General features: G+C 41.5%; 1 protein-coding gene across 1 annotated transcript in view; it reads right to left on the bottom strand.

Moving 5' to 3' along the window:
• The window catches only part of trim37 (tripartite motif containing 37), a 32,012-nt gene extending 8,851 nt beyond the window's left edge, over positions 1 to 23,161 (bottom strand). The window contains exons 1-18 of the mRNA XM_079248059.1: positions 23,015 to 23,161; positions 21,651 to 21,720; positions 21,422 to 21,523; positions 20,870 to 20,910; positions 18,753 to 18,869; positions 17,554 to 17,641; positions 17,233 to 17,355; positions 13,788 to 13,911; positions 10,966 to 11,033; positions 8,014 to 8,138; positions 7,746 to 7,796; positions 7,448 to 7,529; positions 7,271 to 7,347; positions 5,651 to 5,830; positions 5,453 to 5,567; positions 5,180 to 5,371; positions 4,898 to 5,031; positions 4,677 to 4,759 (exon numbers count right to left, since the gene is read on the bottom strand). Coding sequence (XP_079104185.1) covers positions 4,677 to 4,759; positions 4,898 to 5,031; positions 5,180 to 5,371; positions 5,453 to 5,567; positions 5,651 to 5,830; positions 7,271 to 7,347; positions 7,448 to 7,529; positions 7,746 to 7,796; positions 8,014 to 8,138; positions 10,966 to 11,033; positions 13,788 to 13,911; positions 17,233 to 17,355; positions 17,554 to 17,641; positions 18,753 to 18,869; positions 20,870 to 20,910; positions 21,422 to 21,523; positions 21,651 to 21,671 — 1,723 coding nt within the window. The 5' untranslated portion in view covers positions 21,672 to 21,720; positions 23,015 to 23,161. The remainder of the gene's footprint in view (positions 1 to 4,676; positions 4,760 to 4,897; positions 5,032 to 5,179; positions 5,372 to 5,452; positions 5,568 to 5,650; positions 5,831 to 7,270; positions 7,348 to 7,447; positions 7,530 to 7,745; positions 7,797 to 8,013; positions 8,139 to 10,965; positions 11,034 to 13,787; positions 13,912 to 17,232; positions 17,356 to 17,553; positions 17,642 to 18,752; positions 18,870 to 20,869; positions 20,911 to 21,421; positions 21,524 to 21,650; positions 21,721 to 23,014) is intronic.
• Between the last annotated feature and the right edge of the window lie 2,979 nt (positions 23,162 to 26,140).

Genomic DNA, 26,140 nt, shown 5'->3' with positions numbered 1-26,140 from the left:
TAATTTAGACCAAACACACATCAACACTGGGGACAAATGCTATCTGGAAGCTATTTTTTAAGCCAAATGTGCCTAAACAACATGGTACATGGTAGGCCTTCATGCTGATGCAGAGGTCTCTCTTGAGTTTTGTTCAGACGTGCATCAAGTGTCTCCAGAGTTCAAGTCGAATGATTTTACTTCACAGTTTTTGCAAAAGTGGAAGCCATCATATGATAACAAATATGCCTAATTGCTTAAATATAAAGGGGATAAAATTCTAACTGACTGCACCGTGGCACCTAAAAAAACAAGCAGCTACATTTTTTGGGCTCCACTCTGACATCTAACGCACAAACAGCCCCCACACATGTGCACATACGGACAGCAAGTGTTTCTATATCAGCAGGCTGCATGGGGCACAGTGCACCAGTAATGACTCATCCTCTTCATGCCTTTCAACACCAACACAACTGAACACACTGAAGGAGCTGCTTTGAGGCCCATCATCCTATCACTAGGTTCTGTTTGTACGCTTGTCAAACCACACAAATAGAAGAAGTAAATTCCCATGTAGCTGAGCCTTTAGTTTGCCTAAACCAAAGACAAAACAGTCCTCAGCTGGCGCACGACATTAAAACATTAAAGGTCAAGTTGTTCTGGAATAAGTCGCAGGAAACCGTGTTTTACATGTTTACTGATTAAGAAAAGAACAGCAGCTAAATGAATTATTTTCTAATATTTAAAAAAAAAAAAAAGATTTTCATCAAATGTCTACTTTCTGTGAGGACTTTTAGATGTATTGGAGCTCTTGCTGTTTATAGTAGTTACGTCTTGGTGCAGAGGCAACCGTATGTAAACACTGCACCATGAAGGCTGCAAATGTGAGTTAAAGTCACTCCATGAAGCAGAAAATGGGCTGAAATAATGAATACACTTATAAATCTAAAAATAGACCCATTTGCCATTTTATTAAACATTAACAGCAGTGCAGGAACAAGAAGTATAATTTGGTTGTAGAAAGAGTTTAAAATAAAGGTTTATTTAAGATTCCTGCTACACTGGGCTGGACACAGATGATCAGTTTCAGCAACCAGCAGTTCCAGTATAAAAATCTGCCATGTACAAGAAATCAGTTTCACACAGATTTACACTACAGCAGGGATCCTCGATCCTGGTCCCAGAGGGCCGGTGTCCTGCAGGTTTTCCAAGCGTCCCTATTGGAATAAACCTGATTCAGACTCAGACCAGCTCTGCACACGTCTGCTACACACAGACACACACACACACACACACACACAGAGATTTCAATCAGGCGTGTTGCAACATGGACAGTTGGAAAAGCTGCAGGACACCGGCCCTCGGGGACCGGGATGGAGGATCCCTGCACCACAGGACCGATCTCTAACTTGCAATCGATCTGCTCAGTATCAGGAAGCAGCCGTGTGGGAAGGCTTATCTGCAGAAGCTTTCTAAATAATGGACTGGTCTGCACATGCACATTTCCCTGTGTAACTCTGGCCATGTGTGTCTGTAACCCCCCTGCTGTGTTCCTCTACCTCCTGCAGATCAGCTAATGCAGCTGGATCACCATCCTCCTGCTCATCACGCAGCATCGTTGCCCTTCACTAGTAAATCGTCATGCGCTCATCGATGACGGAGACGGCAGACAGATGTGAATAGTTGAGGTAAGGATCATGTGATGTTCTGTAACCTGCTGTGTGATGCCATTAGCTGTGGTTTCTCAGCAGCTGTCTGGTTTGCCAGTAATCCCAGGTTGGTAGGTTGGTGGTTGATCGGCAACCAGACAAACTTGCTGAAAAGTGACGGCAACACGCCACTGATCCCCTCTTCTCAGAAACATTCTGATCCATCGCTCTCTGTTTGCTAAACAACCTGCTGCCAACCAAACCGGCATATAAAAACGAGCTTTGCAGCCCCGGTGACTGCTGCGTGTTGCTTGTTTTTGGGTTTGCCAGCTGGTCTCTGCTAGTGCAAATAAGACAGTTATGACCCGTTTCCACTCAGCAGTACGGCTCCAGCTGGTATGATGCAGTCTGCAGTGGTCCAGCTTGGTCAGGCGAGTGTTTCCGTAGCAAGTCAGACCTTCACTGTGTAGGTTGAGTTTAACACAAACACCTAATGTGGCATCCTTAAAGTGCAGTAACAACAAACGTTACACAACCAACAACAACACGATAGTGAGAAATATTTATAGTTCCAGAGCCAACTCGCCCTTCCTTCACTTGACGCTGAAACAGCTGAACTCCTACAGGGTGTTTATCTCACTTTTGCAGTGCTCCTTAGACATCGGACTGTATTGTGCATTTCAGAAGCGCCGCCTTGACCGTAGCGTTCTCTTATGGAAGCACGGATTAAGAGGCTGAAGCCTCTTAATCTTGACAAGTCTGTAAAGAGCACTGAGACCACATTGTTGTGAAGTGGTGCTACAAATAAAGCTGAAGTGAACTGAAGTGGGCCCAGAAATTACGTGGCTTGGTTTAGTTGTCTAGACCCCTTTAGCCCCGTTCCCACCAATGGCTCCGGCTCAGGATGGGATGGTTTGGTGTGGTTTCATAAGCCCTGATTTCTCTTGTTATTATGTCTGTTTAACTGAGTTTTGAAATATTCTGCAGATGCAGCTTAAGATATAGAAACAAAAGATATCCCTTAATGATGATCTGCTCGTAGCAAAGTGACTCAAGCTTTTGTCTGTTCTGTTCAGAACCTCTGAGTCGGGTGTCTGTGCAATGTTTTGATTGGACAAATCTTCAGTAAGGCTGCAGAACCATTTGTCAAGACAAGGACAAGAAAGTTGCTTCCTGCAACCAAAAATTGATGAATGAAAGGTTGGATCAAGACTTTTCCAAAGTAGTGTAGGACTTAAAGGTAATTAAAATTCCTTTTATGAAGATTAATATGAATTTATACTCAGCAATCATCAGTGCCAACTCTAAGTTATACATGCTGACAAATTCACCCATAAAACCTTTATCTGCGTCTGCTTTCAAAGCTTAAATGTGATGAGTCATTTATTTAATGCTATAAATCAAACACTAAAACAGAAACTAAATGAGTTTTGGTGCAAATTGTTACTGATGGAAAATTAGCAAGTAGTGACCCACGAAAAAAGGCGAGACGGTAAAGAAGAAGCTGAAATGGAAGCGAAAACATAAATCTTTTAAATGAGACATTTAAAAGATTTATGAACCAAAATCTATAAAGCTCTTGTCATAAATGGCTGCACTAAAAAGGATTTATTTATCAAAATGAGTCTAAAACAGCTGCTGGACACTGGTACTAAACTGGTAGTTTGCAAAAGCAAACCTGGTTACAATGGTGTAGTAAGAACAAATGTGTCCTCACTGGATATGTTCAGGGCCGGATTAAAAGTGCACAGGTCCCTGGGCCCAGAGTGTTTCAGGGACCCCCTTCCCCACCACAACATTGTCAAAATTGTGATAATACACTGTGAAACGACATTTATACCATCTCTCAGCCAATGGCAGCAATTACAATTCACTATTGGTAGTGGTGTAACTATCAGGCTTTTATGTAGACCGATGTGTCTGGCGGTTCTGTCCTCTGAGGACGTGGAGAATGTTTACATCTTTGGATTATTGGTGATCGGGATTCTGCTGATTGGGGCTGGTGGAGTTCTGATCTACCTCAAGACCCATGAGATTCTGGCAACAACTGGCAGGCTGCCAGAATTTTGTAACGGTATGTGCCGGGCTAGCAGTGCACAGGCTCTTGCGTTGACCGGACTTGACCGTAAACAGGATGCCAGTCTGGCCCATACTGGTCATTTGGCCAAGGTCCCGGAGCTGGTCCGCCGAATCAACAACAACATGAAGAAGATGTCTGCTAGGATCGGTGGAAATTGACCCCCCCCCCAATTCGGCTGTCTGGAGCTGCCTGCCTGAGATCTGCTATGGACTCAAGGCCAAGGACAAATTGTTATCCTTGCCTGGAACCCAAACAACATTCATATCTGGATTCAGCTTCCCAACAACCTTGGGTCGGTGCAACCCCCCCTGAGAATGGAAGAAGAAATGTTCACAGACGCTCTGTCCCCCCCTCCTCAACCACCCCCAGTCCCCTCCCACATGACTCACTGCCTCCCTGGATTTTGTGTGTTTTGTTTGAGTTTGTGCTTCAGTGTATGAGTTTTTTTTTTCTCTTTATGTTCGGACTGCATCATTCTGGCGCGACCCGGAGTTACATGACCTTTTTTCCTCGACCCCTATGATCCTAATGTATCTCTGTTCTTATTTGTTACAAGGCAGCGCCGGTAAAACCGCTTGCATGGCCTGACCTTAAGCTTGGTTCTGTATTACTCTTTTGTCATTAATGTTACATGTCTGTATGTCTGACCTTGGATGAGGTGGCTTGAACTCTGAATTTCCCCTCGGGGATGAAAAGTATCTTTGATTTGATTTGATGTACATTTTGTTTCATGTCCAAACTGCTGGTGTTCGGCCTACGTGGGCCCCACATGGGCCTCAAGTGGGCGTGGGCTCCTGGGCCTGTGCCCATAATTCCTATTGGATAATCTGGCCTTGGGTATGTTTTAGGAGACCGTGCTGACCGCTGGGACAGAGCTGCTCTGTGGCTGCAAACACCAAAAACTGCTCCCACATGACGATGTTACAACCTTCAGGAGTGAAAAGAGATGACTGATATGTCGGTCATACCTGTGGCTCCAGCCAAGTCATCCGGAAGCTCTCCTTCTTCTATCTCCAGGTTCCCAATGAAATCCACGTCATTCTCTCCTGACCTGTGCAAACATTCCCAGGGAATGTCACTTTGTATTTGTCAGACTTGTCACACATACACACAGACACTGTTTAAACTCCTTTTATACGAAGAATAAGAAGAAAACAAAGAGACCATAATTCAAATTTCTGATTCTTACATGGTCTCCTCATCTATGTCGTTCTCCTCGGTGTTGCTGGTGGCGGTGGAGCTCCCCGAGGTGCTGCTGCCATCCAGCGGGTTCATCTCCTCTTCTGTCAGACAGTCCACCTCCAGATCACCATCTGACAGCTCCTGAACACAATGACGTCACCTTGTGAAGCATAGCTCTTTACAGAGGAGTTCAGTTGAACTAATTCTCTTTTGTTCCCTCCACCATTTCCAATGACTGGTTAGAGCGAGCCAATAAGCTACCAGTTCATTCTGAGTTAGCAGCTCTCACATTAGAGTCATCATGTTGGTTCCTCTCTTCCTCCTCAACTTTCTTAGTGTTGCTCAAAGTGCTCTGCAAGTCGTCATCACTCTTTGCTGAACGAGGGTCTCGTTCAGAGGTTGTGGTGCCAGTAGCAAGCCTCAGGTCTGGAGGTGATGAGCTGCGTGATGTCTGGCGGCGAAACAACTCAATGGCCAGCCTCTGAAATCAGACATACAGGTCTTCTGACTTGCAGCCCTCACCAACATGTCGGATCAGTTCGTTAAAGAAAACTCAGGCTACCTCCTTAAGGTTGTTGATCTGCTGGATGTAGCTGCTCTGGGCCGACTCCAGCTGGCTGATATACCAGTACTGATCTCTGCACTTCTGGAAGAACGTAGGCGAGCGAACCTGGTAGCTGTGCACCACAAATGCAAAATGAACACACACTGCTAAAGTTCGCAAAAAAGTTCAGAAGTCTGTGTTTGTGTTTGAGCCTACCGGAGGACCAGCGTGTCAGTCTGCATGTTCAGGTAGCCTTCGCTGGCCAAAAGGTCCAGTCTGAAGAAGCGGTTGTAGCCCCAACATTCGCCAACCTCAAAGTCAGACGCAAACTCCCGGATGATGTTCTTGGTTGGGTCACTGGAAGCCTGGTGGACCATCTCAACTCGGTACTCATACCTACAAATGTCAAAGATTGCATCAACAGACTGAAAAATACCTACAATAAAATAAAACTTATTTCTATTACAAACTTAGTAGCATTAATGCTTTTTAGTTTCTGCAAACTGAGTTTTGTTTAAATACGAATCATCTGTAGTTATGCTCCTGGTTATACACAAATATATAACTAATTATACATAAATATATAAATTATACACATTCCATATTATATATATATATATATATATATATATATATATATATATATATATATATATATATATATATATATGTATATGTATATATAGAATATATATATTCTCTCTCTATATATATATATATTATATATATATAGAATGTGTATAATGTGTATTATATATATATATATATATATATATATATATATATATATATATATATATATATATATATATATATATATATATATATATATACACACACACACACACCTCATTCTACATAAATATACCTCATTATACATACATATATACATTATATGGAAATATATATAACTCAAACAAATATATACCTCAATATATGCAACTATATAACTCGTTATACACAAATATATAAATCATACGCAAACATTTAACTCATTATATGCAAATATAAACATTATACGCAAATAGATATACTTCATTATACCCAAATAAATTATACCCAAAAACTCAGTATATGCAAATATATAAATTATTATAAGCAAATACCTGATATATGCAAAAAATTTAACTTATTATCCCCAAATATGTAACTCATTGTACACAGAAATATGACTCATCATAGGCAAATAAGTATCTCAGTATGCGCAAATACATCTCATTATGCGCAAGTATATAACTCATTATAAGCAAATACATACTTCATTTTGTATACCTCATTATACGTAAATATATACATCATTATACGCAAAAATATTCTTCATCATACGTAATATAGAACTCATTATATGCAAATATATAACTCATACGCAAATATACCTAATTATGCACAAATACACTTTTGAGAGATTAAACCCCTGATGTTGTAAAGTTTTGGCCCTCAACATCTGCATTCATCATAAATAATACATGTTTTTTGTTAGTTTTGGAATAATGACCATGTTAAAGTGCAGACATCAAGTCTGAAATGTAGGGTGAAAAGGAGCCTTCACAGCTTACCAATGAGTGCTGTGCCTGTTACAGTTGAACAATAGCGTGTCCTTCTACATGTGCATATATCTAAAAACATACTTCTGAAAACAATAACGGGACACATATTCAGTGCCACGTAGCTCAAAGTCAGTCCCACTTCTGGAAAATCAATCTGTCCATTTAGGAAGCAGCTGAAAACGTGAACCAATGTCACCTGCTGTTGTACAAATGCAACAGACAGCAGCTGACATGAATTAGCAAGAACAACTAGCAATTATCCTGCAGATTTTTAAATAAGTATTCCTACTTCGATGTTTCCGGAAGTCCAGCAGACAGCTCAAGGAACACAGACAGATAATTTCCACGAACAACTCCATTGCCATCCTGGGGGAGCAAATTTCTAGAGTCACTTGTGTTATACAAAGATCTAAATCTGAGAAATGTGCAATTGTGACAGATGGAGGAGAAATGGTTTCAGACTCACAGGGTAGACTTTAAGCCTCCAGCAGAGACCAGATATCTGCAGAGGGGGGCTGTAGACGGGGTCTGCCCGCTGCCTCAGGGTGCTACAAATACAGAAACACAGACACAAGCTGCTGTAACATCAGGACACGAAGATATGCTTCAGTCTCACACCAGCTTCAGATTTTAACTTGGTCTTTGCAGTGAAGTGATGGCAGCAGCTCTGTTCTGTCATTAAACACGGCTCAAATAAAGGAAAAACATTCAGATTCTGCGACATGTTTTTTGGCATGCTGAGTGCAACCTTAGAGACGGTTTACCTGAAGTTGACCAGAACAAAAGTGCTGGAGTCGTAGGCAGGAACCAGCTCACTGACAACACACAAAATATATGGCTGAATATAAAAAAATAACAATAAAAACACATTCTTAATAGAAAAAATTCTCATAACACCGGTACGTTGAATGTATTCTCTTGGATTAGGAGTAATGACAATTAAATCAACAAACACAAAAATAAACTATATTGTTGGTTTAAAGCCATCCTAACTGAGGTGTTCAGTTATTTCCTTGCAGCTGGACAGATTACCTGGTGAAGTCTGGGGGAACCGGCGTGGTGACGAAGGACTGCATGGGTTTCCGATGGACCTGCTGGAACATGAGCAGGATCTCCGGGCTCTTGGAGATGAGTTCGCTCTTACTGCAGGAGTGAAGCTGCTCATCACAAAACAAAACAACAAAGTCATGGCGTTGAGAACATCAGCCTGAGCAGAACAATATGATTGTGATGCAATAGTGTCATGAAACTGGCTCAACTCAACTCTCCGCTGCCTAACAACTAAATGTAGCTGTTTTAATGCATTTGGTCAATAATCCATCTCTCTGCAAGGGGATGACCCCTAAACTGCTCATAGTCCTGCTGTATTCAGGGTGGAAAAGAAGGTCTAAAACTCTAAATGCTCCAGATTAAACTTCTCAGCTTCTTACAAATATGGAGCGACTCGCTGTCTTCATTCACCGGCTATGAATTAGTTAGTTCATGGTTCCCAGTACAAAAATCTAAAAAAGCACTCCGAGAGCGCAAACCTCAGACAAAGCCTTTAAAAAGTTCCTGGATCCAAAATGAAATCAGTTCTTCCTTTTCACATTTCCAACAACTCCTGAAAATGTCATGAAAATCCATCCATAACGTTTTGAGTTATCCTGAACACAAACAAACAAACAAACAAAGATAAATGCTGGGTAAACCATAACGTCCTTGGCGGAGGTAACTAGAGACTTCCCAGTGTGGTACCAGACAGTGGGATCGTCTATCGCTACAACTGCATTTAGTGCATTGGAAAAACTTGCTTGTTTGGCTTTCTATTGACAATTTTATTCATTTTGATTTATCTGGGGGTTTTGCTTATTGCAGTTCTTTTCTGCTTGTGTTTTATTTGCAGCTGGAAAGCCTTTATCTTCATCCAGCTGGCATTGGGCGGGGGGAGGTGGCCTTATGGGGGAGGTGGCCTGAAAAGTGTCTGGACCAGAACTGTCCCCACTGTGGAGCTCCGCAGCAAGGCCCCTCTCACAGGTACCTTTCCTCGTGTCCTCTCAATCCCAAACAGTCCAGTCAAATGGCTGTCCTTCCTGGTACGGGTTCAGTTGGGGGTTTTCTGATGGTTTATCTCTTCACTGTCTCCACATGCAGATCACGATGGGCGATTGGATCAAAAAGGTTTGATGTAATCTGACGGTTTCATTAGCCAAGTGATTATTTTTATGACATAGTTGGAGCTTATCACAGTATTAGCAGCTGAGAGGCAGGGTACACCATGGACAGGCCACCAGTCCATCGCATGGCCAACACAGAGAGACAAAACCATTCACATTGACTCCTAGCGAGAATTTAGCCAGAGTACACAGAGAGAACCCAAAGAAAACATACAAATTCCACGCAGAAAGGTCACTGTTCAAAACTTCCCCTCAACCAAAGCTCGAAGCAGTGACCGGCCAAAGTCCTAACCACCGCACCATTGTTCAACCACCATGATTGGAGGCTATCACTGGGATATTGCACTTCCATCCTGCATCCTGGCCCACTCACACCACCCAGCACCTTTGCTTGGTAAGTCTGCTTCATTCGGGGCATTGTGAATTAGGGCGACATGGAGTGGATTTTCACTCCTGTCCCATCCCACTCCCACAGGAAGAAATCTTGTCCCATCCCAATTCTGGGTCAAAGCAAAATAAAAAGACCTGTCCCATCCCAATCCCAATAAAATTACTCCCAATCCTTTTCCACTCCCACTCTGAATGATTCCTGCTCCCATTTTTTAAAAATGTATTTAGTCTTTGTGCAATACATCGAGTTTGATTAAATGATTAAGTTCTGCTAACTTAATAGTCATTACTTATAACGTTGCGTTGTAAATCCATATTGGCTTTTCACTGGGTGTTTGCTAACTCCATTCCTTTTCTTATGTAGGTTCCGAGGAGGAAGCAGTGGCCAGTAGCAGTGTTGGCTTCTGGGTAGCATAGTTCTTTACTTGGGTTACAATGTAGGATTATTGAGCAAAAACTATAAAATGGAGGCACCCGTTGTTTTTTTCTTTTTCTTCTGTTAGTTGGTTCCCACTCCCGTCTGCTCCCATTAAAAACAACCAAAACATACCTGGATATCGGATGATTAGCGACTCAGAACGAGAGAAATAACTTGCGGTTAGGTGTGAAAAAAATTCTACAAATTTTCTGATAGAATTCTGATAAATCCAAAACCACTAGCATGTGAAGCAGCTCCGTATTTAGCTGCTATGGACTTGATCCATTGATCAAGCAATAAAAGATCTTTATTGTTCATCTCGTCTTCTCCTTCTGTAATTCATGATGCCGCGTCGTCTCAGGCTGAGTGGGGAAACCAGTTTTTAAAAGGTCTTATTCTTTTGAGAAGTGCACTGTAAACGTAGTCTCAGTCCGGAAGAATTTTACACCACCCCCAACTGAACAGAGTTTCCAATCAGACCAAGTTTATCCTATTGTGAATGCACCCTCAGACAGGTTAGACATGCACCAGATAGGTATGTAAGAAAATGTCAATTAGTCGAATTATTGCAATGTTTTGTGTGACAATATTATATCAAATCTAAAAGCAATGTATCGATTTATCAAACAACAGATTTTTACTGTGTTCAGTGTTTAGTAAAGAAAAATCACAATATATTGTCTTGCTTATAGTAGTATCCTGATATATCGCAGTATATTGTACTGTTGACCCGTATTGAGATACATCGCCAGATTCTTACCAATGCAAACCAGTAGGATGTACATCAGAATGGTGAACAACATTAAAAATATGTAGCAGAACTTCTCAACTTGTAGATACTAAATTTACAAATCTGTATTTTAACCACATTATACAGATTGTTGCTGGTAAAAGATTCAGCCCATAATCTAATTAAATAAAACAGAACAAAGTGAGGCTTTACAGATAATTAAACTGTAACGTATAAAACTAACAGCCTCATATATGAATGGAGGTTATAATTTGTTGGAAGTCACCAACCTGATGCTCCACTTCCTGCAGCAGGGACTCCAGCAGCTCTGTCTCCTGGGTCAAAGACGTCTTCTGGCCTGGTGGGGAGGAACACATTTCTATTTTCAGTGTACTCGAGCAGAATGTGAGTTCTGATGGAAGCTGCTGAGTGTGAGTGGGAGGGTGTGCAGGTTGTGCATGTGGGCGCTGAGTGCAGGCATTCACTCTCATCAGATAAATATTTCATGTGTGTATCGCCCGCGGCTATAACGGGTGACTCGCACTGCTTTCAGGACCAAATCTCAATGTTTTTTAGTGTCTGTTGGAGCTTCGTGTAGCAACAAAAAGTCCCGTTTGACACATTTAACCATGGTGAAGTTTCTGTTAGATTCACAGTTAATGAGATTTGCATTTTATCCTTTGTAATATGCAGAACCATAAAAGCACTCAGAGCGCCAAGCAGCTCCTTTCTACCTGTATTGTGAAGATTCATGTATCCCCAATCCTTTTCAGATCTTTCCTCAAATTTTATGTAATCTCAGTTAGACCATGACCAGTTCCCAGAAAAAAATAATCACAAAAATCTGTCCAGTAATTTAAAGGGTGCATCCACATCAGGATAGTCCGCTAGACTCGGTCCGATTGGGGACTCGGTTCAGTTGTATGGGGGTGTATCCATGCGGATCGAGATCCCGTTCACACTGCACTTTGGTCAAACGAGCCGAACCATTAGAATAATATTTCCCCATTCTCACCAAAAGGTGGCGCTGCATTAATATTTAGCAATAGAAAGGACAAAGAAGAAAACTCCACTTGTGTGCAAAACACGTAGCAAAAATCTGTCCCTGTTCTGGGTTTTTTATTGTGTCTTATGCAAGTTGCAGAAATACACTGCAACAATGACCACAGTGTGAACAACAGATGAGGCAGAGGACTCTTAACGCCATCACTGTGCATTTACCCACAATGCAACACTACTCCAAAAGCAGGAAGTGACTTTTTTTGTAGTCCACTTCCTGGATTTGGTTTGTAATCGGACCGAGTCTGCTTCTTTGAATCTAATCAGAATTTGTTTAGCGTGTTCACAGTTCCCCAAACAAAGCGGACTTTCCGAGGAAACGGACTCGGATTCAAATTAAAAAGGGTGATGTGAATGTACCCGTAGTGTAAGGTTGTGTACAAACAAATAGACAGAAAGATAAACACAGGAAAAAACATGGTGTTGGAGGTAATTATTACATCCTTATTACCAACATATGAGCTTGTTTAGCAGCCCTACACCATGGAGGGATTCTCATTTTAATGATAGATTTACCGTCCCATATATCAGGTTTACCTAGCGGTATGAGGTCAGACCTCTCGTTCCTTCAGAGCTAATATTACTATTTATTCTTGTGTTATAAATGCAAAAATGTGTTTGAAACATTCCTCTGAGGTTTGCTGTACAGCTGCTGCACATCATGATTAAAATTTCCCAGAGCTGCTCTGCTGGATGTAGATCTGGTGACTGTGGAGCCGTTGGAGGACAGTGAACTCATCGTCATGGTGGAGATGATGTGAGCTTTGTGACATGGTGCATCATCCTGCTGGAAGTTTCATCAGAAGATGCTGCACTGTGCTCATAAAGGGATGGACATGGTCAGCAGCAGTACTCAGGTAGGCTGTGCTGGTTAAACCATGTCTGTGGGCCAAAGTGGGACAAGAAAATCTTATAGCACCAACGGCCTGAATTGCTTCAACAATGTAGGATGGATCTATGTTTATATATAGTTCCCACCAAAGTCTGACCCCACTATCTTAATGGAGCAGCTGAAATATATAGACTCATCAGACCGGGAAACATTTTTTTTTATCTTAATTTGTCCAGTTTTGGCGCATCTGTGTGGACCTAAGCATCAGTTTCCTGTTCTTAACTGGTTTTCTGCTGCTGTAGCCCGTCTGCCACAAGGTTGGATGTGTAGCTCAGAGATGTTATTCTGCACACCTTGGTTGGAACCACAAGTCCAAGTATCTTGGTGTTTTCTTCATGAATGAGGGAAGGATGGAGCGTGAGATCGACAGGCAGATCGGTGGAGAAACTCTGTCATCTGGGAGGGGCTCAGACTCGAGCTGCTGCCCCTCCACATCTACAGCTCCTGGATGCTCCCTGGTGAGGCGTTCAGGACTCATCCCTCCGGGAGGAGACCCAGAGGAAGACCCAGGACACACTGGAAGGATTATACACCTCGGCTGGTCTGGGAACGCCTTGGGATCACTAGGATGTATGGTGAATGTGGCTGGGAGAGGAAGGTCTATGCTTCCCTGCTCACCGTGGACAAGCAGCAGGAAACTGGTGTATGGGTGGAAATACAGAGTGGTTGTAAACTTAACTTGGTTCATTCACAGTTTTTTCCTGGTTTAAACTGACTGGGTTCATTTTATCTCAGCAGAAGTTACAGGAAGTGATAAAGATACCGTATGACGTGTCAAGCTGAACTGTTGGAGCATTTAGACTTACTGGTATCTATCTCAATGATTTAAGACCAGCGTGGAGTGTGTGGTGTGATCTACCAGACGTCTGTCAGTGATTTAAATAAAAATGATCCGAGTGCTTCACACACAAAGACAGATGAAATTACCTGAAACTTAATTTAAAGTTAGTTTGTTGCTGAGATAAAAACTTTCAATTTGGCAACTAATTCACTAAATTTCACAACTGAACTAAAAGATTTCAGTGACATCTAAAGACCAGTGTTGTCAACATACAAACGCATTCACACACCTTGGAGAGTCTCATCTATCCACAATCAGCTCATCTGCACAAGGCAGTGTGTGTGTGTGTGTGTGTGTGTGTGTGTGTGCTGGAGTCCTACCCATGAGTGTGATCAGTTTGTTCTTGAGCTGATTGTCCAGACGAGCGATCATCATTTCCACGGCGTTCCGGATCTCTCTAACTCTCTCATCCTTGGCTCCCCTGACGGCCTCGACATTCCTCTCCTGCCACACACACGCACACACGCAAATACATTAGTGCCATCTAGAGGATGTTGGCCATCAAACACATTTCCTAAAGCTTAAAAAAAAAAAAAAAAAAAAAAAAGACAGACATTATTAATGTATCACTTTCTTTTTATTAACAAATGTATTTTTATCCCTTGAATCTGTAGCTGCATACATAATGACCACGGTGATGGCTGGCTGTAGATGATGTACTTCCCATCATGCTGTTAGGCAACATGATTGAGTGATTTCTCCTCAGGTTTTTTCCTCATTCTGCACAAGCAAAACAAACTCTGACTTAAAGCAGAATTTTATAGATCTATGTGATGAGAAATTTACTTTAGAAATGGCTCATTAGTGGTTACTTTTTTTATTTTATATTCAGGCACCTGCTGATTTTTTATAATGCTTAATTTGCTATACGTCTTTCTTTTGGGGGCCAATGACACTCATTTATCTCAGTCACCAAAGGCAGGTTACAGCTGGGGAAGGCAATGTTGCTCAGAGACATTATTTTACTCTGTATGAAGTGGTTCCTGGTCCTGATAGTCGTCTGTACATTCTGTAATCATGAACAATAAGAAATATAGTTAGACCCCTCAGTTTACTGTATATCTGTAAAAACTCTGACCAATCCAAACGTTTGGACCAAATTTAAGTTGTTCATTTCTTATATTCTGTAAGCTTCTTCCCCCGGCTCCCCTCCTCCCCCTTCTGCAGTGCATACCTGACAGCCACACCCTGCATATAAACAGCGTGTTAGGATGAAAATATAAAGTAGTGAAGAAGAAACTCAGAAAGAAAACATGGCTGAGAAAATGCAGGAAGGATTTCCCGACCCGGCTCGGTTTATTTACCTCCTCCTGCTAAGCAGCTGAGAAAGAGAAAATTGGTGGTGGAAAAAGCTGCGAATAAAAAAAGACTTGGATCACGCAAGGAGCAAAACCAGAGGGGGAGGAGCCAAGACAGGGCGCCGCTTTAAAACCTTAATAGCTCCCCAACATTACCTACCCCAGCTTTAAGTAGAACTTTTCTATAAAAATAAACAGTTTCAAGTCAAAGAGTTTCCTTCAGGTCTGATAAGAAGTCCCTTCTGCTTGTATTTTCTCTTCGCTTGCTGGGAAATATCTGGACAGCAGTCAACGGCCCAGCACAGACATGAAGCTAAAACTGTCTTCATTCTGCTCCCTGGTCCCGGTGTTGACCTCTGAACATTTTCTCACAGCAGAGCAGAGGTTATCAAATAAAACCTGAGAATTAATTTAATAGAACTTTTTCTGATTTAAAGCTCCACTCTGATACACCATACACCCTTTTAAAGTAGCAGTGCGTTACTTTGTGACCTTCAGATTTTGTACTTGTGGTAAAGCCACACACACATTGCTGGAGCTGTTGTGCTGCAGCATTTCCAGACCGAGAGGAAAACACAAATTAATCCTTTTATTTTTCATCCCAGGATCTCACATTACAACTGTTATTGGCCTTACAGCAACATGTCACAGGTTGGCAACTGGACATCAGAACGCTGGTTGTTTTTTAACGTACAACCCGGCTGATTTAGCAGATAAACACAGGAAGGAATTATCAGAGGAAGAGGAAAAAAGGAAAGTTAACATTGGACTAACAGTTACTGGCAGGAGATCGCTCAGAGAAGAGACAGGATGCAAGACAGATGCTGAACTAACCTTTGTCAGGAGGCACAGCAGTCTGAAAGTCAGACACAATAACTGCTTCTTGTCAGTGCTGAAGAACATGATGTCATGGAGTCGCCTCCGTTCTTTACAAATTCACACAGACCAGCTCGACGCTGCAGGCGTCCGTGCTCACACACATTGTGTTACAATTACTTTTATTTTGTCACCTTGTGTGTGTGATTCACTCTCCAGATAGCTTATTAACTCAGCCGTGTTTTACTAACACACAGGCTGATTTGTTATAGGCTTCACTTGCATAAATCTTTCACTATTCACCGGTGGAATCGTGTGACTAGAGGGAAGACATCAACCCTTTTGACAAGTCAGCTGAAATAAATGCTAAAAAACCAGGAAAAACTCTGGAAAAATGATCTGCTGGTATGATTTCTGTGAAAATAACAGCAACTTAAAACTGTTGCAACAGAGCTATTCCACCATTAGCTAACTAACAAGTTAGCATCTCTGCTGTTTTATACAGCAAGGAACTGTAAATGATCCGACTGCAACGGGAGGATAAAGAAGTTACTGGACTGCCTGCTCTGTTTCTAACATAACACCAAAATAAACTTCTCTGTTGGACAGAATGAACCTCCTGTCCAGCAGAAATCTGCAACCTCTGAAATCCCTCTCCACCATGAATCGTCTCCATCTGGTAAACGCTACACCCACGTAGACTCTCCTTTTCTCCTGGTTATTAGCTCTTTTTCTTTTCTCGACTATCATCCCAAAACCCTGTTTTTCCTTTGTCACGTTGTGTTGTTGCGTAAACAAGGCCTGAACTTTGGCAGATTTCTGACTGTGGCGTCGCCCGACAAAACATCCATCCTACACATTGTCTCTTTTCTGAGCTCTCTCCACCCAGTAAAAGTCAGTATAATGTTGACTCTTGTCTTTTTACTTGCTCTGTAACTTTCTCTTTCTTGCTTCTTCTGATAATGCCCTAAATCCTTTTTTTCCCCCTGAATCATCCCCTGCATGTTCACAACAACCAGTGCTTCGATACACAGTGACGTGGTGCCATACAGCGAAATGCAACAATGCAGTGATGCCCCGGGAGGGAAAAAGAGTTTAAATAATTGTGACGAACGGTTTCTTACCCTCACGATGCTTCAGTGCAATCACAATTTAAAAGAATGAATACAATGAATGACCATGAGCAATCAGAGCGAGTCAGAAACACAGTTTTAAGGTCAGAAACTTGTGTGTGATGGACCGGCAACCTGTCCAGGGTTCACCCCGCTTCTCGCTACACGGTTACTGGGTTAGTCTCCAGCTTCCTTGCCACCATTAACTGGACTAAGTGGTTAAGAAAATGAATGAGTGAATGACTGAACTTGTGTTATACTGCTATAAAGTTGCATTGAAATTCTCTTCTAGGTCAGTTCTGGGTGCCCTGAAAACTCTGCTGTTTTATTAACAGCTTCATTCATTAGATTTTCCGTTTCTGATCCTAAAACACCTAAAAACGAGAAAACTCAGGGGAAAAAAAAGAAATCATAGCAGACCTAAAACTAAAAGGTTCCCGTCTCTGAGGAGGCTGAATGTGTTTTATTTACGTTAAAGTCTGCAGTTTAGAAAATTTGTTTTGTTTTCTTTTTGGACAAAGCCAGCCGGGAGTCCTCACCACTTCCTGCACCAGACTGATGAGCTCCATGAGGCGGCGGCGCAGCTTGGCCACCTCCTCCTTCACCTTGGTCACATGTTGGTCATAAATCTCCACCAGAGGCTTGAAGGTGTGACCACCATGCTGCAAGTAAAAACATGTCTCAGGTTCCAGTTTTTCTTTATTTACTGAGATATTTCGAGGTACGTCTGTGCTGATCTCATTAGAACAAGGTGAAGACAGTAAAGACAATCACTGGAATCGGGTTCACTTTAACCTAGTGCTGAAATAAAAGTCTTTCTAGCTGTTTTTTTTTCCTAACTTTAAGCTGGGAAACATTACCATTCCTCCCCACAGAGCGCACTGGTGACAGATGCACTTCTTACAGGTCCAGCAGAAAACACTCAGCTTTTCATGGTGGTTCTCGCATCTGCAAGGCAAGGCAAGTTTATTTGTATAGCACCTTTCATGTACAAGAAGACAATTCAAGTTTACATGAAACCTTAAAAGCATTACAAAAAAAAGCATAAAAGAAAATACAAATAACAAAATCATAATAAAATCATAAATTATACTAAAATAATTAAAAGCAGAATTAAGTAAAAGTTACTGTGCAGATGTCATGCATAGGCGCATGAGAAAAGAAATGTTTTTAACCTGGATTTAAAAGTTTCTACATTTGATAAAAGTTTAATCTCCACTGGCAGATTATTCTACTTGTTTGCAGCATAACAGCTAAATGCTGCTTCTCCATGTTTAATCTGGACTCTGGCCTGGACTCTGGCCTGGACTCTGGCCTGGACTCTGGCCTGGACTCTGGCCTGGACTCTGGCCTGGACTCTGGCCTGGACTCTGGCCTGGACTCTCGCCTGGACTCTCGCCTGGACTCTGGCCTGGACTCTGGCCTGGACTCTGGCCTGGACTCTGGCCTGGACTCTGGCCTGGACTCTGGCCTGGACTAGTTGACCAGAGTCTTTGAATCAAAGAGCTTGGCTTGGTTTATATTCTCTGAACATATCACTGATGTATTCTGGTCCAGAACCATTCTGGGATTTGTAAACAATCAGCAGGGTTTTGAAATCTATCCTGTGACTGACTGGAAACCAGTATAAACTGGAAACCAGTGTAAAGATTTTAAAACTGGTGTGATGTGTTCAGAACTTAGTTAAAGCTCTAGCAGCAGCATCTGGATGAGCTGCAGATGTTTAATGTTCTTTTTAGGGAGTCCTGGTAAAAGACTGTTACAGTGATCCAGTCTGCATGGAGATGAATTTCTCCTGATCTTTCTGGGAGACTAAACTTTTAATTCTGCAGAGCAACAATCCGACAACAAGACGTCAACGGGTCAGACAGACACAAACGGGGTGAAACAGTCAGAGACAGCGTGAAAACTGTCTGCAGCCTTGAGGTTAAAATCTGGTCTGGTGCAAGAAGAACCCTCAGAACTACAGAAATATCATCAAATCACTTTCTTTAAAGCCTTTTCAGACACAGAGGAGGTGAACTAGAACAGAACAGACAGGATGCAGGGAGCTGCTCACTTGTCCTTGTCGTTGTCTTCATGCTTGGTGAGGCTGCAGAGCTGCAGGGTGTCCAGCTGCTGGGTGACCTCCTCCGCCCAGCGACAGTTCACCAGCTCCCTCAGCTGCAGCGGAGCTCTATGTTCACACAAACACACACACCTTCATTCATCTTTCCATGAACTAAGCACCCTAAAACACAGCTGCAACATTCACTTAGCAACACTGAGACAGCTTGCAGGGATACACTGATACCACACGTCTTCAAAGTACAAGTACTTCATCTGAGTGGTACATTGTGTGATAGATCATCGTCCATCCTCTACATGTAAGGCTGAAAAACTGTCGGTAATGTCATAAATAAGGAGGAAAACAGGTTTCTGGTTGATTTGCTTCATCACGGTTATAATAGAACAGAATAATAGAAGTACTTTATTCATCCCAATTTGGGAAATTTAGTAGTTGTAGCCTCCATGTAGAAATTGTGTTTATAACACAACAACAGAAGAATATAAAATTAACAAGTATTTGGAAAACAGTTAAGAGGAGATGAATAACATTGGTAACATTTGTGATGTTATCTGAGACACAAGGAAGAAGTATGGAACGGTCTTATTAAGGAGGGCAGGAATGATTTCCTGTAGCGGTCCGAGCCATTTGGAAAAGGATCTCCGCTGTCTGAGGAATCTACACGCCAAAATTAAGTGTCTCTAACTAACATGATGCCAAATTCAGGTTTCTAACATGTAATAAATGTGATTACGCACCAACGGCTTAAAGAAGCACAAAGTTTCCACAGATTCATCTCTTTGTGTTGATATGTTTAATCTGACAGCCTCGGCTTATTCACAGAGTTATCAGGTTATGTAGCGTCATACGAGTATGAGCACACACACACGCACACACACGCACACACACACACACACACACACGCACACGCACACGCACACACACACACACACACACACACACACAGTGTTGGGCTGGTATTTTACACTGCTGTCAGTGCATCCCTATCTGTATGCCTTCCTCTAATCCACACGGCGCTGTCCACATGTTTTCTGTGGTTCTGAGAGGACAGACCAGTAGGAATCCTGGATTCATTCATATCTAACCTTTTAATTGTTTGGCTGTTTTAAAATCACATCTAAAACTCTGCTAAATCATTTCATGATAGCCAGCTTCCTGATTAAAGAAAAGACGCCCTACAGAACTTGCCCGCCACGCGCCTCCTATCGACGGCTAATTCAGCATCCATCTTGCATCCTACCTGACCTGTTAGCTGTCTCCAGCCAGTAAAAGATGATCTTACAATGACTCCTGTTTGTCTCTTTCTCTCTTTTAATTATCTCGCGTTTATTTGCTGAATCAGCGACGTTGTGTGTTCAGAACAACCGGTTCCTTGTTGTATCATGAAGCGAAACTCTGCTGCAACGTCGCATCCCGGATGATAAAGTTGTACAGTGTCGGTTTCTCAATCTTGGGACGCTGCTGGGCAGCAGCGGCTGCAGAAATACACGACAGATGTCATTTTGTCATCAAACAAGTCCGGGATGCAGAGTTTTAATGTCAGAAAGTTACGTAATAATGGAGCATTAAAATATTGGTGTCATCATGGATCTCTCATTGTGAAATTCTCATAGTCTCTGAATAAACACTACATTTCGTGGCTGGATAGTAAAGCTCCTGAACGGGATCCAAATACCTGGGGAATTATTGTAGATAAGCGATCCATTACAATTTACCCCACAAAATTACACACTTCCATTCCTGAGAAACTGTTCACAATGTAAGTGATGGTGCTCAGCGGTGCAGACAAACTACTGGAGTTTAAAGGGTTAACCAGCTAAAGAACACTGAAACCTGGAGGCTGCAACCCAACTTAAGGCAGGGGTGTTCAGCTCCAGTCCTGCAATCCTGCAGGTTTTCTATGTGTCCCTGCTCCAACACACTGGCCTCACATGAATCATTGTGCAGAACTTCATAGGTTGTTGGATCCATTTCATGGAAGCCAAGTGTGTTGGAGCAGGGATGAAAACCTGCAGGACAGCTGAATGTGGACATCCCTGACATAAAGGGCTCCAAACGAGGAGCGATGCAGTCAGAAGACTAACAGGAGTGTGTCAGCGGGTACTCACCGACAGTGTGGACACTGGGCTCTCTGCTCCGTCAGCCAGCGCTGTTAAACAAGACATCTCAGCTCAGAACCAGCTTCCACTGTGCTGGTCAGAACGACTGGAATCATTTAGCATTCAGCTTAAAACACTGACTTGTGTCTGGGTAACTTCATAAAAAAGACTAAATGAACGGATTCTGCCAAAAATGTTTGCAGGCAGTTTTTTCCGGTTTCATTGTGACAAACTGTGATATAACAATAAAAATAATCGGTCTGAAAACCAGTTCTTACAGAATACGACAGCCAAAGGGTTGCATGAAAACCAATAAGGAATGTATATTTATATAAACTTAACACTGAAAATACTCACAAGTGTTTAAAATCTGCATTCAAGTCAGTAATACTGTATACTGGGCGAGAATCACGTGGAGTAAAATATACACACTCCTCTCTCTCGGTTTTCATTTCTATTCCTTCCATCTTTTCCTTATTTTAGATAAACGCTGCCAGAATGATCTACTAACAGCAGTGTGCAGAGAGACAGTCTGGTTCTGGCTGCAGTAATCATACTCACTCGTATACAGCTGAAGCAGCAGAGTTTGGAGCAATGTGGGCAGAGGCGAGCATCCCGTAGTTTCTCCATGCAGATAAAGCAGCGGAACACCTCAGCGATGCTCTGCAAAAAGACAGGAGACGCTTTCACCGCAAACAGCTGCATGAACCATCACAAAGCTGAGAGGAAGCCTCACTTTCAACATTACAGATTCACTTCTTGAGCTCTTTGTTAAATAAGGCATACGTACCTCAACACTCTGTTCATCCATTTCAGCCAGTTTGAAGTTCTTGATACCAGCAATGAATCAAACAACAAGCCTGGGAAAAAAAGGCCATTTAAAGAAAATTAATAGTTTATTGGGAAATTAATGGTTTTCTTTGTTTTTCTTAACGGGAAACAATGACCTGACTTTCATTACAGATCTCAATAAACTTGTTCAATGTTTTTTTTAATGTCGTTACAGAGGTTTTAACTTAATTTAGTTTCGTGGTAAACTTCTTGTGCATGTTCTCCCCGTGTATGTGTGGGTTCTCGTCGGGTTCTCCGGCTTCCTCCCACCGTCCAGAGACATGCATGTTAGGTTAATAGGGTACTCTAAATTGCCCCTGGGAGTGAGTGTGAGCGTGAGTGGTTGTTGGACTGGTGATGGACTGGTGAGCTGTCCAGGATGTACCCTGCCTTTTGCCCACAGACTGCTGGGGTAGGCTCCAGCTTCCCCGCGACCCTTCATTGGACTAAGCGGTTAGGAAAATCAGTGAGCCTAAAACTCAGTGAACAATGAATTATCCGTGTTAAAAGGCGAGAGAGAAATGACAACGACTGATCAATAATCAAAACAGCTGTAGATTGTACAAAATAAATTAATCCAACTGATAATATGAACTAAAACAGACCCGTTGTCGCTGTGTTTGCTAAATAATTATTGTTACAAAATGATAATATAATCAAGATGTTCATCATAAAGTCATTAAGTGAAAGTAAGAGCTGTTTTTCTAGAAGACTGTATCCATAAAAACTAGGATTTTACTGAAAAGGCACAATGTTTACAGGAACGCATTTGTACATAAATTGACTACACATCTCCATCTGATACAACATTTCAGTAAATTCCATCTCCATACTTGTCTAAGGGGATCTTTGAACACTTTATGACCCTGCTCATTTAAGTGATCATCAGCCATGCTATAACTGGAACAAACAGTTCATATATATATATATATATATATATATATATATATATATATATATATATATATATATATATATAAAGTGTATATATGTGTATATGTGTGTAATTTAATTATTAAACGTTATTAAGGAGGCTTGTTTCAACATCCAGCAGGAGAGTTAAATTAGCTGCAGATATATTTCATATATAAACCTTGTAGCGTGAGCTACATCGATATTAGTATGACAGCCAGCTGAAGGGGCCTGAATCAGCAGATGCATCCACCACTCTGAAAGAAGCTGCTGCTGGGAGTAGCAGCAACGTTCATGTGAGGGAGAAAAGTAGAAGCAAGCCGATAAAATGAAAACAATGTCACCAGAAAACATCTGATGGCTGCCCTCTTACAGCTAGCGGGGCAAGCTAAAGCAAGGTGGCCCTCTTACCTCTCCGGAGACTGGCTTCGTCTGTCACACCTGATCCACAACCCGTCAGAAAAAGCTACATCATACAGCAGTGTCTTCGCCAGTTTCGCTCCTGTTTCAAAAAGCTACTAAACATCGATGTGCAGTGGTGTTAAGGCGGAATTATTGCTGGTCGATAAACTAGAATGAAAAGAGGCTGATTTCTGCCACCAAACTGAAGATGTTGTAGCAGCAGCGGTGGGTCTGAGGCTGTTTGTCCCCTAGCGATAACCAATCAAATGGCTCCATTTCTTCTTCGCGTTTTATTTTTGTTCCACTTTGTCAGAAAGCTCTACCGCCACCACACTGGACAGATCACAGAATGATAGAAAAAAAAAAACTGCTTTAGTCTTTTAACACATTATCCAAGCTGCAAACATGAAATAGCATTAAAATAAAAAAGAAAATAAAAATATTTATTTATTTTCATTAACATTAGATACAAAAATATAAAGATGATCAATCAATCGATTTGTTCACAATGCACTGATTCACACAAAACAAAACACATTGCAATGCACAAGTTCTCCAGACCACAAGCCCGTGAGCCACACAACCACCCACCCACATGCACACACATAAACACATACATAAAATTATATGTCATAGCTCTCAACAACTGCACTGGGAAAACTAAAACGCTACAAATTCAAATAAAATATGTTAAAGTGGCTCTATTAACCACATTTCAGTCTGATTTATTCTAATATGCAAGTCCAGAAAGGGCAAGAAATAATTAAGCATTTTTCACAAACCCCTTCATTCATTTTGTATTGATGCTCTCAGATCAGCCTCTGCCAGAAACAAGCGAACAGAGAAAGCTTCGCCCTATCCCTCCGTCTGATTGGTCAGCTGCTAGGAGTGATTATACTGAGCAGTGAAGGTGGGTGTGGCTTTCTTCTCGTGAACAACGTGCACAACCCAGAGAAGATGACCAATCACTGAGTCCCTCCCCCGGGACGTCACAAAAATTTTGAAGTAGAAAAAACTCTCTGAAACCAATCTTTTCCGTCACCATGGAAACCGAACGTAGAGAGTGCTGGAAAACTCAAATAAGCGTGAAGGTCAAGCGGCAACCTCCGGCGGTTAAAAGTGAAGTCTATGCAAAAAAGCATAAAACTGAAGTTCCCCCTTCATCCACTAGGTGCTCCAAAACAGAGCGAATCCCCATAGACTCCCATGTTAAAAAGGCCAACTTTACGGCAAAAATAAACATGTTTACAGCCTGGTTCAAAAATCCATTTTCGGTTTAATAGGTCAGGTTTACCTTCATGACAACTGTGGGGGGAGTGAATTTTTTTCTAACTCGCCCGTTTAATAGTAATTAATCTCGAAGTTTGACATATTTAGGGACGTGTCCTTTTGATTGACAGGTACCCAACCTCCCGCTTCAAGTAAGAAGAACGTAAAACGACCACGGTTTTTAGCCGGTTAACAGTGTGGCTTAGCTTTAGCCTGCTTACCTCAGTTAGCTGGTTAGCTCCCGTTATCTCAAGGTTAGCTCAGTTCACTTGATTTCAATCATCTACCATGACGCTGGGATATATATATATATATATATATATATATATATATATATATATATATATATATATATATATATATATATATATATATATATATATATATATATATTAAAATAAACAGTGGTGTAATGGTTAGCACTGTGGCCTTACAGCAAGAAGGTCACTAGTTTGAGCATAGTAATAAAGTTTTAAAATAGTTATTAAATCATTGGTAAAACAATCACAAAACAATAGTAAAACCACATTAATATAATAGACTTGGATGGAAATAAACATTACTAAAATGACAATTATGAAAACTAATAAGACATTCAATTAAAATCTTCACTAAAAAGGTAAGACTGAAGCTTTCTTTTTAACACTCTCAGCTGCCATCATGTCACAGGTTCCACAGATGAGGACCACCTTTTGTCTCCACCTTGGGAATAAACAAGAGATCAACCCGTGGCAACCTGAAGCTCTGCAGGTCAAGTAGACTGAAACAAGTCACATCGATACTCTGGATTAAAACCTTTCACAGCTGTAAAAACTGATAGCAGTATTTCTAAATCAATTCTAAAGCATAAAAAAAAAACTAATGTAAAGGTTTTAAGACGGGTGTAAAACAAGCTGTCTCTTTGGTCAGCAGAGTTTTGTCAAAGCTGACATAACATAACATGTCAATTAGAGTGAATATATCTTAAATCTCAAATAAAGAATCTCATCTGCTAGATTATTACTAACTTTGATTTGCAGCTGTTTGGAGAAATAACTAGCCGACTTAAGAACAATGCATCCTACAGAACTGGAGAAGCTTGTTATTTCCATCCATCCAAATCCCGCATAATCCAATTCAGGTTTGTGGGGTGCTGGAACTAGCTGCTATCAGATGTAGACGGCGAACATTGTGGAGAGGTTGCCAGTCCATCACAGAGACATCAGTACATACAGGTAACCTGAAACTGAAGAAATAAACCATTTTTGGAGCAACATGCAATGTGAAGTTACTCAATGATGTTTCTTTTCAAGGAAGGTCCTGCTCAGTTTAGCAAGGCGATACTCATTCTACATTCTACACTAATTACACCCATATAATACACAAGTATTTGCACTCAGTTTAAATTTACATTCCCAGCTTTATTTGGAAACATTCTTGTATGAAAATGAGCAAAAGGTGAAGGATTGGAGATGTTTTGCTCTTCCCATTGCAGCAAAAATGCAGCTCATTTTGGCAGGATTCATACAAACATCATCTTGCAAGCAAAAGCAGCCAGTGCATGACTCCACTCAGCCTTTTTGGACACACACACACAGAGAGGCACACACGAGTGCTGTAAATTTGCTGTAAGTCCTTTGTTGTTTTATGCAAAGAGTCTGAAGCTGGATAGGTTGCACTGAGACATAGGCAAATGAGCCTGTCAGGCCGCGTGGGGTGTACTGCAGAGGTGAGCGCTTCTCCACTTAGGAAAATGCTGATGAGCAGCTGTGGTTTTCCAAAACTTTATAACCTAACACTTGCTTCCTCGTGAAAAAAAAATTTAAAAAGAGGGAGATAGAGAAGCCGGAGCTGCAAAAGTTGTTCCCCTGAGGTGAGCCTGTTCAT

The sequence above is a fragment of the Telmatherina bonti genome (assembly GCF_933228915.1).
Source record: "Telmatherina bonti genome assembly, chromosome: 10".
In the NCBI taxonomy this organism is placed as follows: domain Eukaryota; kingdom Metazoa; phylum Chordata; class Actinopteri; order Atheriniformes; family Telmatherinidae; genus Telmatherina; species Telmatherina bonti.
The sequence above is the reverse complement of the archived record's forward strand: the minus strand, read 5'-3'. Positions and strand labels throughout refer to the sequence as shown.